The following is a 16,401-nucleotide window of genomic DNA, read 5'->3' on the forward strand; positions in this document are numbered from 1 at the left end:
TGTCTGAGGTCACATTTGAACTCACCTCCTGTCTTGAAGGCTAGTGCTCTATTCACTGCGCCATCTAGCTGCCCCCTGAGATTTATTCTAATCACTGATTTATCTATTGGACATTTGCAATTAAATATTGGAAATATTGCATTAGGCTCCTAAATGCTCTCCTTGCCTCAAATGTCACCACTCTTCAATCCATCTTCCATACAACTGCCAAAAATGAAATTCCTAAAAAAAGTTTTAAGGGTTGTATCATTCCTTTGTTCAGAAAGTTTATGTGGCTTGCTTCCACTAAGATCAAATAAAAATTCTCCTCTGTTTGGCATTTAAAATCCTTCAAAATATGGTTGCTGCCTACCTGTCCAGGATTATTGAATATTTCTTCCTTTCATGGACATTATGGTCTAAGACAAAATACCCTGTTTGTTATTTGTTAAGCAAATATTGCATCTCACATATTGATACCTTTGCACAGGCACACCCCATTAACTGCAGCCTCCTTAGCACCTTCAAAGAGCACTATCTCCTATATGAGATCTGTTTTGATTCCTCCACTTCTACTTTTCCTGGCTGGCTAAAAAAAAAAATTGACTAAATTTAGCATGTAAAAATATATATATTCCTCTGATATATTTTAAACTCCTTGAGGGCAAGGAATATTTTCTTTATGTTTTTGTATTCAAAGTGTCTAACACAGTGCCTGGTACATAATAGGTGCTTAAATCAATACTGATTATTTGATACTTTCTTATGGAAAAGATGGAAAGATATGGGCCCAACAATAGTATAATTAGGTTGATTTAGAACTGTTTGGTGATGCCAAGAAAGTAAATAATAATAGTTTGATGCCTACATGGAAAGAAGTTTTCAGTAGACTATTCCAGGGATCTATGCATGGCCTTGTGCTATTTAACATTTTTTTTTTGTCAATAATAGAGATAAAAACAGCATATTTAACAAATCTGCAATTGACAGAAAACTGAAAGCTACAGCTAAAATAGTCGATCAGAGGCATCAACCAAGTTGCTAATATAGCCCACAAAGCTCTTAAGTACAGTGAACCAGACTAAAATATAATTGGGAAATATTTAACAAAATAAATATATAATAAAACATAAGATAATGTTACTATGTGGTTCTAAGTCAATATGAGGCTTGTAGAGATTCTTATGTATAATTTAGTAGCTCCCACTTGAGTTGGACACCACTGTATTAAATAAAAATGAAAACCCCAGTAAGATGAAATATAGTAGTAATAAAGGAAAAGTCTTACAGTGGATTAAAAAAATAAACTTCACAACCACAAGATAAGAGAAGTATGGCTAGTTGAACACTCACTAATCTGAAAAAGGTTTTGGTGCTTCACTATACTCAAAGTTCAGTCAGTCAGTGATATGATCTGGTAGCCAAAAAAGCCCATGTGATTTCAGGTTGCATTAAGAGATATACATTATCTAAAAATAAGGAAGTACAAGCTCCACTGTACTCTGTCCTAGTTAAAGTCCATCTGAAGTATCAAGTTTAGTCCTAATCACCACATTTTACAAAAGAAACTTAAGAAAAGGGACTGTCTTACTTATTGAGGATCTTTTTTGGGCAGGGAAGTGGGAAGAATTCCTTCTTTCTTCTTTCTCTTTCTTCTTCCTTCTTCTTTCTTCTTCTTCTCCTTTTTCTTTTTCTTCCTTCTTTCTTTTCTTCTTCTTCTTCTTCTCCTCCTTCTTCCTTCTTTTCTTCTTCTTCCTTCTTTTCTTTTTCTTCTTCTTCCTTCTTTTCTTCTTCTTTTCCTTCTTCTTTTCTTCCTCCTCCTCCTCCTCCTCCTTCTTTTTCCTTCTCCTCTCCCTCCTCTTCCTCCTCCTCCTTCTTCTCCTCTCTTTTTTTTTTCTGAGGCAATTGAGGTTAAGTGACATGCCCAGGGTCACACAGCTAGGAACTGTTAAGTGTGTGAGGTCAGATTTGAAGTCTGGATCTCTTGACTTCAAGGTTGGTTCTCTGCACCACGTAGTTGTCCCCGAAAAATTATTTTTCAAGTATATATTGGACTAATTGACCACTGAGGGCCTAATGCCATAAATTCTACCATTGGTAGGCAAGTAGTCTTCCACATTCTGCATGAAGATCTCCAGTGAGCCTGCTACCAAGAAGCAGACCATTCCACTTTTAGATCCTTGTAATTGTTAGGAAGTTGTTCCAACAAATCTTAATTTTCTTCTACCAAATGGTCTAGTTCTGCTGTCCAGGGCCAAGTAAAACCAATCCAGTCCTCCTCATGACAACCTTCCAAAAATGTAAGATCTGTTATCATGTCCTAAGTTCTTTCTTCTCCAAGAAAAACATGCCTAAGCTTTTTCACTGGATCCTGGTGTCTATCTTCTTCACTAGTCTTTTCACTTTTTTTTGTCATTTTCATAATGCTCTCTAGCTATTCAGTATCCTTCCCAAAATCTATTTCCAAATCTGAATTTATATACCTGACTTCATTTTGGATATAGTACTTTTCTTCTGGTAGCCTAAGACAGCATTATTTTGACTTATCCTACTAACTCACTGAGCTAGTCCACTACAAGCCTGTGGTTTTTATTATAGAAATTCTTATCTAACGATGCCTCTCCCATCCTATACTTGTAACATTTTTTAAAACTAGGCACAAAGCTTTATATTTGCCTCTATTATGTATTTCTCTCTCACTCTCTCTTTTTTAAATAGGGGATCACATAACCAGCAAAACAGTACAATTGTTTTCAATAAACTTCAACATTTCCCTTCTCCTAGGGAATTATGTAGTAGATACAGAATAAAATAAGAAACACCATAATGGATAGTTTAAAAATTCATAAAATAACACAGGAGAACTTAATTACTTAACTCACTTATTCCATGATCCCCTTTCAACCTATTTTATTTCTTTTTGTTTTGTTTTTTGCTGAGGCAATTGGGGTTAAGTGACTTGCCCAGGGTCACACAGCCAGGAAGTGTTAAGTGTCTGAGGCCACATTTGAACTCAGGTCTTCCTGACTTCAGGGCTGGTGCAGTATCCACTCTGCCACCTAGCTGCTCCCAACCCATTTTATTTCCAAAAACATGAGCACAGGTAATCTTACAGGCCTGTGCTTGACTGTCAGGGTTCCTCCCCAGTTCTTCCCCATACCAGGGACAATCTTAATCCCTCTCCACCTCACAAGAGGTAGCAGATACTGATTCCTTCAAATTCCTTGAAGGAAAAGGAGAATACTTGGATGAAGAGAGTAAGAAAATCTTGGAGAGCAGTCATAGTATAGAGGGGAATAAGCTTCCATCCAAGGGAAAGAAAATTAGAAACTCAGCAATAGACAGCTCTTCCCAAGAGTTTTGCTGTGGGCAGGAACCTTTCTCTGTAACCAAATCTCACAACTGGAGCAGACAGCAGGGGTTCTGGGTGATAATTGAAGGGAACAAAGGGGGTTAAAGAGTGTCGTGGGAAATCAAAGACAAGTGATTAAGAATGCTAGAGAGAAGCTAGAAGTATGAAAGTCCAAGAAAAGAAAGCCTAAATAAATATGTAACTCATAAATATATAAACCAAGAGAAAGATGAAAGGAAGAATGAGTACAAACTAGGAGAAGCCAGAAGGAAGAGTGAATCAAAGTTCTCTGATCAAAAAGGGAATTCTGTAAATAATTCTAAGATCACAAAATGACACCAAGAATTTCCAGAATAATTTAAAAGAGAATCAAAACTGTTAGAAGAAAATATTAGGAGGGCAATTAGGCTGAAAAGACAGAGGTCTCAATGAAGAATCTTATGCAGTTCAGTCCATCATTTTAAGCTATGGAAAAAATGTTCTCATTTTTGATCCTGAAGGGCAGGAACTCTTGTTTCATTATCCCCAAATGAAGTGTCTTTAACATAGTAGGTACTTGATTTTTTTTTAAATCAATAGTAGATACAGAGTGAAAAATCCAGTCAAAATTAAGTCAACTGACACATAACATAAGAAAAACTTCATCATGTTTAAGATTTTCTGTGATGAGAACTAGTCTGATTTTATTCCAGTATTTAAAATTCTAGAGTTTCAAAAGTAAGTGGTGCACTGATTCTTGTATCAGGAGGATCAGACTCAATGGAGACTGGATGTAAATCAACACATGATAGGTTCACTCCTCCCCCCTCCCATCTTTTTTCTTCTGTTTTTTCCCCTCTTATAGTTTTGCCCTTTTGTTCTGATTTTTCTCTCCTAACATGATTTATAAGGAAAACTAAAACAATAAGAAAAAGAAAGGAAAGAAGAATTAAATAAGTAAAATAAATAAATCTGGCTTAAGATACTTAACATTTACTGGCTGTGAGACCCTGGGCAAATTACCAATAGATGGGATAGGCAAAGATATTAAAAATTAGAAGATAAACTGAAAAATTCATTTGGATTTAATTTATACTATATTGTGTTTTATTTTTTCTTCTCTTCCTCCTCAGCCCATAGCTTCCCAATTATGTTTCATTTAAGTTGACATTAACAGCTTGTTAAGACTACAATTAATTGGGGCAAAGGATGGTGGGAAGTGCAGCAAAGTATCTCAGGGAAAACAGACCAGATATCAAAGTTGACTTTCATAAGTAAAATTTAAACCAATATCTAATATGATTTGTATGAAAAGTATCATTATCTAGAGGCAATATGATAGAGGGAAAAGAAGTTCATATTCTGCTGGTGTTACAAAAAAAAATAACAGAAGTTTTTTGTTGATAACATCATTGTCCTTAATGATAGAAGAGAATAAATTCAATCCCTTTAAATCTGAAACCTAAGCATTATACATATTAATTGGCTTTCTGAGAAAATTAACCCTTATAACTTGGAAATATTATCTTCATTAAATCTTAATAATAGTTGGATAAAAAATTTTTTAATCACATGACTAGTTAGTTATAGATTTTATAAATCAATATTAGAATTAAGAAGATAATTTATACATTGGGTAAGAAATATGTAGAACATAAACCCTAAGAGGTTGTTGAGTTTAATACACAAGTAGATTCATAGGCTCATAGGATTTAGCGATGGAAGAGACTTTAGAAATCATTTAATCCATCTTCATTTTACAGATTAGAAAATTGAGGTTTTAGGAGAGTTAAGTGATTGGCCCAAGATCACAGAGCTAGTAAGTAGTAGATCTAAGATTTGACATCACAGCCTCTGATTTTAAAACTATTGCCTTGTTTTGGAGTAACACATTCTTCATTATGGAGCACAATCCATTGATCCAATCCAGTGAGGCATTTCATACAGATTCCTTGAGACAGTAATGGAACAAAGTTTCCTGCATGATGTGTTGTTCCCATATGGTAGAATTTTTGGCAGACAAGGCAAGATTGTTTGGGATTGTCATATGATTAGCAACATGATAGTGAGTTTCTTTACACATGCTGTTCAAACTCCACATCTTTAAAAAAAAAAAATCCTCATGGCAGTGACTCAGTCTGAACCCTTTTCTTCCATCCTATAATAAGCAGAAGACACTAACTCTGGAATACTCAAAGGAAAAGAAGTACAAATGATAGTAAAGAGGAGAAGAGGCAAGGTGGAACCAACTGAAGGAGGTGTCCTAAGGAGTTTCTTTATCTAAGACAAAGACAACTGAAAATCTAACTGGGATCTATCTTTCTCCTCAGTGTTTACTCTGGACAGAAAGCCAGTTGAATCAGTAAAGCAAGGGGGATGAATGTGCTACCTTGGGCATCAGTGCATAGTTTAGTGGAAGCTAAATGGAAACCAGAAATAAGCTACTAAAAATAAAAACAAATGAAAAACAAAAAGGTTTTAAGAGAAAAAAAATGAGTAAAAGTAAGCCTACCTCCTAAGCAGATAAAATTCTCTTTTTCAGTGGGGATTTTGGGTTCATTTTACTTCTTAATATATAATACTTATTCAATGTGTTATGATTTTTCTTGGACTTTTATGTAATTTTTCTTTTGCCTTTATGAGAATTATCCACAGAGCCTGTATGAAACAATAGCAAGAAACCCCAGAATGATTCAAAAGATAAATAAGACTTTTAAAAGATAATTAATTTGGAAATTAGAGCATAATCAGTTTTCAACACAAAATTAAAGAAGACAAATAATAGGATAAGGAATTTTGAGCACAAGATATCTTTCCAAAGAAATGAGGGTGCTGAAAAATGAAATGACAGATTTAAAATTCAGAAATGGAAGAAAATTTAGCAGAAAAGAAGTAAAAGATAATAATTTTGGAAAAAAAACACATGAATTTATAAATGACAAACTGATTGATACTGAATTTAAGATTTGAAGAAGTTTTAACTTAAGAATCATGGGTCTCCTTGAAGAATTATGAAAATCTTAAAATTCTGAATTTCATACTACAGGAAATAATACAGGAAGAGTTCCCAGAACTGCTGAATACTGACAGCAATATCCAAAGAAAACAAAACTCAATGATCTGAATACAAGAAACATCTAAAAATAGATACAAACAGAATGAAAATGAGAGGCTGAACAATATGTTCTCTTTTTCTCCCCACATACACCAGGCATTCCACAAAAAGAATAAATTTCATCTCTGCTCTCAGACACCAAAAATTAAAATTCAGAATGTCAAGAGAGGTAAGTGAGGAAATTAAACCTTGTTTAATGGTTGCATGGATAATGAAGCAACATCAGTATTACACATATATTCACCAAATGGTATAGTATCTAAGTTCATAAAGAAAAAGTTAACCAAAGATAATAGATAGTAATGTAATAATTATACAAGACTTGAGTTACTTTTTTTCAGAATTGGATACATTTAGTACAAATATAAACAGAAAGGAAGATATAGAACTGAACAAAATTAAATTGTTGTCTTCTAAATGGGGATATTTAATAATATGCACTTTTCTATGTTATATGGTCCTTTTGCAAATATAGATCACATTCTGTGGCACAAAAATCTATGAATAAATTTTAAAAGGCAGAAATATTAAGTACATACTTTTCTGAACAATGTTCAGAATAATAATAAAAGCATATTATAATAAATATTATTTAATAACTACTTAATAAAATCACTATTAATAGAAAATATAAGGAAAAATAAATTCCTAAATAGCTAATATAGCCATCCTGAATAGATCAGTTAAAGAACAAATCACAGTAATGATTAATAATTATATGAAAGAATAATATACTACAACATGCCAATATTAAGAATGTAGATAAAGCAGTCCTCAGAGGAAAAAAATTATATCTTTGAAAATATAGATTATATCCTTTAAAAAACAAAGAAATTAAATAATCAACAAATCAACAAACCAAAATAGGCACAGAAGGAAAAAATCTTGAGAATTAGAGGAGAAATGGATAAAATAGAAGATAGTAAAAATATCAAAAATTTTTTGAAAAAACTCACAAAAATATGTTACTTATTTTGTATGTAATTTATACTTTAACATATTTAATATGTATTTGTCATCCTATCATTTAGGGGAGGGGGTGGGGGGAAGGAGGGGAAAAATTGGAACAAAAGGTTTGGCAATTGTCAATGCTGTAAAATTGTCCATGCATATAACTTGTAAATAAAAAGCTATTAAAAAACAAAAACAAAAACAAAACCAAAACTGATACTGTTAGCTCAAATATTAGTTAAAAATAGAGGAAAACAAAAATTCTCAAAATAAAAAAATAAGATAAATTCACAATAGGAAACAAAAATTAATGAACATTCTACACAGTTATTTACTGAAAAACCCAAACACTGAAAAGAAAATCTCAGTGTATCCAAAATTCAGTATTTTCATACTAGATGATAGGAATCAAAACACAGTTTGACATTAGGGAAACATAATTCTTAAAACTGTGAACCCAAATTCCAAAATGTTTCACTACTCTTTTTCTAGTCAATAGAGAAGTAAAGCAAGAGTGCTTCAATTTTCTCTACTACTATCTGACACAGTTTTTAAAATGTGAGAATAGAAATAAAAAAAAAAATTAAAAACATAATCATTGGAAAAGAATAGCCATAATTATCCCTATTTACAGATGACAGTGATTTAATATTTTTTCCAAAATATTTAAAAAGGCAAATCTCAAAACACTTCAGCAAAAAAAGCATTTTCATTAAAACCTAGCAATATATTTCAGTTTATGTGATTTTCTATTCTCATAGTCTCCCATCTCTTTAGTGAAAGGAGATTGCTTCTCAACTTTTCTATAGAAACAACATTGGCCATTATAATTGCACAGCATTCAATTTTGTTTTATTCTTTTAATTTATGTTTTAGTTAATATGTATATTATTTTCCTAGTTCTGTATTAATTCAGTATATAAGTATCTTCCTATGTTTCTCTGAATTATTCATACTCATCTTTTCTCAGAGCACAGTGATAATTCATTACATTTATGTACACAATTTGTTCAGGCATTCCCAGTTGATGGGCATTCCCTTTTTTCCAGTTTATACCAATGCCCCCCCCAAAAATTGCTATGAATATTTTGGTGTATATGAGACCTTTTTTTTGTCTTTGAAGTATAGTTGCATAGTAGATAGAATGCTTGCATAGTAGATAGAATGCTATCATTGGTTTCAGGAAGATCTGAATTAGAATCCTTTCTCATACACTACCTGTGAGACTCCAGGTAAGTCACTTAACTTACCTGTGTTTCAGTTTCTCATTTCTCAGAGAGCCTCTGAAAGCTCTTCTAACTCTAAAACTATAATCCTAAGTGAGAGTTCTGAGTCAGATTATAGTTATTTTACTTAAATAATTTTTAAGCAAATTCCAAATTGCTTCCTAGAATAGTTGAAAAAATTCTTAGCTGCACCACTAGTGAAGTATGACAGTATACCTCTTTCACAACCCTTCCAACACAAACTATTTCCATATATTGTCATCATTACCTTTGTTCGGTATAAGGTGAAATCTTAGAGCTATTTTGATTTTCATTTCTCTTAGAGATTTATTGCTGTTTTTCATATCTTTATTAATAGCGTGTAATTTTTCATGTCAGAATTCTTTGTCTTTTGAATATTTATCCATGTGAATCATAGCACTCCTTATGTTAGCAAAGAAATAGGAAGTAGATGTTTATCAACTGAGGAATAGCTAAATAAATGTTGATATATAAATATGATGGAATATTACATCATCATAAGAGATGGCAAACGTGAGGACCTGAGAAAAAGAAAGATGTCTATGAATTGCAAAGTGAAGAGGGTGCAGCTAGGTGGCACAATGGATAGAGCACCAATCCTGAAGTCAGGAGGACTTGAGTTCAAATTTGGCCTCAGACACTTAATACGTCCTAGCTGTGTGACCCTGGGCAAGTCACTTAATCCCAATTGCCTAAGAAAGAAAGAAAGAAAGAAAGAAAGAAAGAAAGGAAGGAAGAAAGAAAGAAAGAAAGAAAATGAAAAGTGAACCGGACAGAACTAAGAAAATAATACACATAATTATTAAAAAATGTAAATGAAAAGAATGACCAAACAAACTGAGCAGTGTATAATTATAATGATAAAGGTTGGCCCTGCAAAGAAAACATCTGTGCTTCCTTTCATTGAAGAGGTGCAGGTCTAGGTTGTGGAATGTTGAATATACTACTGTTATTTTGGCAGATATATTGATTTTATTTTTAAAAATTAAAATTTTTGTTGAAGGTTTGGTGGGTAGGGGAGCAGTGTATTTAAAAATAATATGATATAAAAAGCAAATGGAATAAATAAACAGAAATTTAAAAAAAAAAAAAACCTACTATGCCCAATAGTGAGTGGAGGTATATTCAGAAGGGAAATAATATGATAGAAAAGAAGAGAAACAACATGATCCAGATGAAAAGGCATAAGAAGAGATATTGATATACACTGTTATAAAGAAATTTCAATATGTTTGAGAGTGGGGGTGGGTAAATGGGAAGGAAAATATACTGGTGAGACCATAGAGCCATTAAAAGCTTGGAATCTACTATTCATTCAAAGAAACTTTTGAAGCTTACTGTGTGCAAGACACTGTACATACAAAGATAAAAAAAAAGTAGTCTCTATCCTGAGGGAGTTTAAATTCTATCAGAGAAAAAAGTATTCATATAAAAAAGAAAATGCAAAATACATACAAAAATTAAAATAATTTCTGGATGATGAGGAATCAGCATAGTGCTCCTATAGTAGTTGTGAAACTGAACTGATTTTTTTTTAATAGCCTTTTATTTACAGGTTATATGTATGGGTAACTTTACAGCATTGACAATTGCCAAACCAAACTGAACTGATTCTTGAAGAAAACCAAAGACTCCATGAGATAGAGGAGGGCAGAAAGCATATTCCAAGCATAGACACAGGGTTTAGAAGTGATTTGTCTTATATGAAGAATAGCACAGTTGTGTTATTTTATGTTATGTTATTTTATGATATAGGATCTAGGTACACTGCACAATCTGTAGTGCAAATGACTGTCACCACAGTTCCAAAGCCAGGAATCCTATTTCATTGCACCTTATATGCTTATCCATCTATTCATTTTGGGCATCTTTCTATCTTCTCCTAGGAAAATTATTTTTGTGATACAGTTGAGGGGATGTTAAACCATGACTAGAATACCATGTCCAGTTCTGAGTAATATATTTTAGAAGAAATATTGGTAATCCATCAGTAATAAGCTGGTATGTGTGTGCCCAGAGGAAAATGACCATGATTATGAGCAAACTTGAAAGCTATGTCATTTGAGGACTGGATAAAAACTAGACAAAATTTATACTGGAGAAGAAAGGCCTAAAAAGGCTGAGAGTTCATGATTAGTATTTTGTAAATATTTGAGAGACTATCATGTGCAAGAGGGAGAAATAGGCAAAAGAAAGATCAATGAGCAAAAGTTAAAAGAAAACAGATTTTCACACAATATAAGGGAAGGAAGAGGGAGGAAACCTGCTAAAGTAGTGCCTATCTAAAATTCAAATGGACCACCCTGGGAATTATGAAAGCATTGCCATCACTAGTTTTCTAGTAAAGATTTAGTGTCTGCATGTTAGGAATGCTGTAGCTGCTATTCATTCTCTGCATGGGAATTGGACTAGATGACCTTTTTGATCCCTTAGGATTCAAAGAGTTTATGATTCTAGCTTGCCAAGAACCAAAATAGCTGAATGCTACTAGTTTGAGATTAGCATAACTAGACAGACACTCAAAAAACTGTTGAATTGATAAAAGGGGCCACTTTGACAATCTAGATTCTATGACTTTATTTTTGGTTCCATAGCTTTTCTTTGTTTTATTCCCTGTGTTTGGAATACCTTTTTGTTCAATATCTACTTACTAAAATCCTCTCCATCTTTTAAGACCCTGTTCAAATTTTCCCTAATTCCTTCCTTCTTGCTCATGGAAATAAACATTCCATCATTCCAAACAACATTATATAGAACTTTAAATCTAATGCACTTATGTTTCATTCAGTATTACAGCTGTTATTTGTATATATTTTACTGTCATCTCAAAATTAGATTGAAAGCATCTTAAGGGCAGGAACAATTGTTTTAATTTTTTTTTGGTTGTTGTTTGTTTTCAATTATTCAAGAAGAATTTATTGGTGCCTTCTATGTATGAAGCATTGTGCTGGACTCTGGGGATGCAAACACAAAACGAAATAATACCTAACTTCAAGGAGCTTATTTAGTTGGGTTAGAAATCTAGAAAGGACTATCATAAGTCACCTAATACAGCACCTAATACAGAAATTGAGGGCAATGGAGGTTAGATGACTTGTTGAAGGTTACTTGGGGTAAAAGCATCAGTGAGTGGCAAAATTTGAACCCCAAATCTCTGATTCCTGAGGCCATGGTCATTCTGTTGTTTGTTCAGTTGTCCCACTCTTCCTGACACTACTGGGATTTACTCAGCAAAGATAGTGGGATAGTTGGCCATTTCTTTCTCTCATTCATTTTACAGATAAGGAAATTGAGGCAAACAGGATTAAGTGACTTCTCCAGGGTCACACAACCAAAAAACATCTGAGGTCAGATTTGAATTCAGGAAGATGAGTCTTCCTTATTCATTTATCCACTGCACTACCTACTTGCTCTTCATTCTTCTGTACTAGCACTTTAAAGATCTTTCTCATTTCATGGTAAATATAATAATGGTAAATAATGACTCTGCTTTTTTATACCACACATATTTTCCAATATTAGAGCTATATCATAGAACCCTCTTTTTTCTTAAAGAAAAGTTAAATAAAAGCAATTAACAAGGTTGCTGCTTTCAGTAGTATATGCAATAATCAGTGTACTCCTAGTTCTTCACTCCTTGACTAAGTATATTCTTTACTATTTTTTTCCTGGAATCTTAAGGAAGGTGGAAATTGATATGATTATAATAACAAAACTAAATGAAGGGGAACAATTGTTTTTAAAAAGTTTTACTTCTCTCAGACTTTTGTATGTAGTAGGTGCTCAATAAATGTCTACTGGATTGGATTGCTGAATTAGGTCTACCTCTGATTTCTTCAGCTGGAAAAAAAAAAGTGTGATAACCCTAACCTAATGAAATAAGCTCCAATTCAATAAAATTTCTAAATATGTTAATAAAAACCATAAATTTAACACATAACTTGAAAGATATACTTACCTGTAAATGTTAGCACAAACACGCATATTGATATTATCCATGAGATTCTGCTGTTGGTTTCCTTAAAACTGTTCATTATGTCATTAAAGAAGACACCAAATGATTTGATGACACCATATGTAAGTGCTTCTACCAAGAAAAATGAAAAAGCCACTACCCAGCCCCATCCTCCATCAGGCACTTCAGAATAAACATTTGCACTGAAACACTTTCTCCTCTGAGTCATTCTTGATCTGAAATTAAAAAAGAAATATAACATTTCTTAACTTAGATGGACATGAAGCAGGCTTAAGCATTCTGATATCCCTTACCAAACTATAAGAACAAATATAATCACCTGAATTTTTTTTATTTGCTATAAAGTTAATATATATGCAACTAAAACAGTCAAAATTATATGTCATATAGATAGCTATAGTCTGATAACTGGTCTTTGAAATGTGCTAGAAAAATATTAGCTACTATATAACTATAACTAGTTCAAATTGCTGGCACTTACAGTACTTGAAGCAAAGCACTTTATATATTATCTTGTTTGATTTTTACAACTATCTGGGAATAAAGGTCCTATTATTATGCCCATTTTATAGATGAAAAAACTTGCCCAAAGTTACAGTTTTATAAGATGGAATTTAATTTAAGGTCTTACTGATTACAGTTCCAGCTTCTACCTGTGCCATTTCAACTGACCTAGAATGAGTAGTTCAGCTTAGTTCTCTGTTGATACTATGTTGAGTTTTTGGTTTTGGAATTGAAGGGATATCAGTAAGTACACATTATCACTTGCAATGATTTTGCCATTTTAGATTTCTAAAAATGGTATAGGATTTTACAGCTACAAAAAAGTCAGCCAAAGTAAATATAACTTTGGCTTTGAAGATTTGTATCCTTGCATAATTAAATCTTGGTCCCTACAGCTTGCTTTCAATGCAGTTAATTTCAGTAGGCATTTATTAAGGGCTAACTCTATGCTGGGCACTAAGATAGATGCTAGAGATATTGAGATCAAAATAAAAGATAAGAAAGAAAGCAAACAAACAAGTAAATAAAATGAAGCAAGTGGTCCCTTTCTTCAAGGTACTTAAATTCTATTGTCAATTCACTTGATAATAAAAATTACTTGTAATTCTTCAGGATAAGACATCAGTCAGTCATCTAACAAGTATTTATTAATCACTTAATAAGTTCCAGATGATAACAATGACTAACATTTACATAGTACTTACTATGTAGGCACTGTTGTAAGTGCTTTTAATGAGGAAAATAACATGTAAATAACTATATAATAAAAGATATATGCAGAGAAGATGGAATGTTGTCTTAGAGGGAAGGCACTGGAGAAAGAACCAGGCAAAGTCCTGCTGAAGAAGGGATTAATCTATCAACATAATTTATTTAAGCATCTGCTGTATCAGGCTTTGTCTAAGTAATACTATTGTTGTTTGTCCTTTGTTCTCAAAGAGGACCATGACAGCAAGTAAGTTGGGCTGTACAAAAATCACCTGCCTCACTTTCTCTTCCAGAACCATCTGGGTCTAGTGGCAAGATATAGATCAGGACAGCCAGAGAAAATGCTTCAAGAAAGAGATGACTGTCGAGTTTGAAGAACAGTAAAGTGACCAATGGGACTTAGAGGAGACCAGAGATAGAGAGTGGAGAAGTGAGAGCGTATTTCAGGAAGTTGATAACAAGACATACAAGTAAATAGGATTTGAAGGAAGGAGGGTTGTGCCAAGTCACTAGGCTCACTTTCTCCTCTGGAGTGGACAGATATAGATCTGTACACCTGGAGATGGCCCTGGATGCAGTGGGAGACCTTTCTCTCTTTAAACAAGTCTTTCCCAGATTTCAGTTTGACTGAGGCAACCATCCAAATAGTGACTAAGGTTAGGCAAGAAATAAGGCAGACAATGTCCTTTTTTACCTAATTAAAACAAAACAAAACATGAATCTGGAAGGAAAGGAAAAGACTCTCATTGTTTCTGTTTCGGCCAGAAACCCTCCTCCCTCCCTTTTTAAATAGCTTTTTATTGACAGAACATGCATGGGTAATTTTTCAACATTGACCCTTGCAATCACTTCTGTTCCAGCTTTTCCCTTCCTTCCCTCCACCCCCTCCCCTAGATGACAAGCAGTCTCATACATGTTAAACATGTTAAAGTATATCTTAAATACAATTTATGTGTACATATTTATACAGTTCGCTTGTTGCACAAGAAAAATCAGATTTAGAAAGGTAAAAATAACCTGGGAAGAAAAACAAAAATGCAAGCAGTCCACATTCATTTCCCAGTGTTCTTTCTCTGGGTGTAGCTGGTTCTGTTCATGACTGATCAATTGTAACTGAATTGGATCTTCTCATTGCTGAAAATAATTCCATCAGAATTGATCCTCATAGTATTGTTGCTGAAGTATATAATGATCTCCTGATTCTGCTCATTTCACTCAGCGTCAGTTCATGTAAGTCTTTCCAAGCCTCTCTATATTCATCCTGCTGGTCATTTCTCACAGAACAATAATATTCCATAACATTCATATGCCATAATTTATCTGATGGGCATCCATTCAATTTCCAGTTTCTAGCTACTATGAAAAGGGCTGCCACAAACATTTTGGCACATACACTGGGACCGATTTTTAAAAATATTTTTAAATTTACTTACTTATTAAAGCTTTTTATTTTAAAACATATATATAGATAATTTTCAACATTTATTCTTGCAAATTCTTATGTTCCAAATTTTTTCCCTTCCTCCCACCCCTTCTCTAGACAGCAAGTAATCCAATATATGTTAAACAATTCTTCTATACATATTTCCACAATTATGTTGCACAAGAAAAATCAAATCAAAAAGAAAAAAGAAGAAAACAAAATGCAAGCAGACAATAAAAAAGTAAAAATATTATGTTATGATCTACACTTAGTCCCCATAGTCTTCTCTCTGGGTGTAGATGGCTCTCTCTGCCACAAGTCTATTGGAATTGGCCTGAATACCTTGCAGTTGAAAAGAGCCATGTCCATCAGAATTGATCATCATATAATCTTGTTGTTGCTATGTTCAATGTTTTCCTGGTTCTACTCACTTCACTTAGCAACAGTTCATGTAAGTCTCTCCAGGCCTCTCTGAAATTATCCTGCTGATATTTTTTTATAAAATAATATTCCATAACATTTATATACTATATATGACTTATTCAGACATTCTCCAGCTAATGGGGATCCACTAAGCTTCCAGTTCCTTGTCACTACAAAAAGGGCTGCTATAAACATTTTTGCACATGTGGGTCCTTTCCCCTTTTTAATAATTTCTTTGGGATACAGGTCCACTAGAGACACTGCTGGATCAAAGGTTTGCACAGTTTGATAGCCCTTTGGGCATAGTTCATTATTGCTCCCTAGAATGGTTTTATCAGTTCATAATTTCACCAACAATGTATTAGAGTGTAGGATCTAATTTTGGCAAATGAGAGCCAGAGTGATTTGAGTTTAAAGCAGGTTCCTTAAGAAAGAAATTAGCCCCAAACCCCAAGATTTCTTTCAAGGTTTCAGTGATCAAAATTTGTATTCCGTTGGGTAGAGCCCCTATTGTTAAGGATATGATACCCTGTGTGGGCCAAGGGGAGGGAAGGGAAAAAAGAAAAGAAAAAAAGAAACTGTGTTGCCCAACTGACCAGTTCCAGTTGGTCCCTAGGACGGGCATTCCTACTCAAAGAAAGACAGGCCACTTTATGATTCTAAGATTCTCAGATTTTAGATTAATTTACCATACATGTTTGAAAAGGGACAAATATTATCTTACCTAATGGCTCTCTCATTCCA

General features: G+C 33.4%; 2 protein-coding genes across 3 annotated transcripts in view; one reads left to right on the plus strand and one right to left on the minus strand.

Moving 5' to 3' along the window:
• Window positions 1-16,401, plus strand: part of ARSG (arylsulfatase G) — a 194,940-nt gene that overhangs the window by 22,075 nt on the left and 156,464 nt on the right. The gene's annotated exons all lie outside the window — the stretch shown is intronic.
• Window positions 1-16,401, minus strand: part of SLC16A6 (solute carrier family 16 member 6) — a 93,423-nt gene that overhangs the window by 14,051 nt on the left and 62,971 nt on the right. For both annotated transcript variants that reach the window (XM_031965693.1, XM_031965692.1), the window contains one exon: window positions 12,582-12,814. In XM_031965693.1, coding sequence (XP_031821553.1) covers window positions 12,582-12,807 — 226 coding nt within the window. In that variant the 5' untranslated portion in view covers window positions 12,808-12,814. The remainder of the gene's footprint in view (window positions 1-12,581; window positions 12,815-16,401) is intronic.

This window comes from Sarcophilus harrisii, chromosome 4, assembly GCF_902635505.1.
Source record: "Sarcophilus harrisii chromosome 4, mSarHar1.11, whole genome shotgun sequence".
Lineage (NCBI taxonomy): Eukaryota > Metazoa > Chordata > Mammalia > Dasyuromorphia > Dasyuridae > Sarcophilus > Sarcophilus harrisii.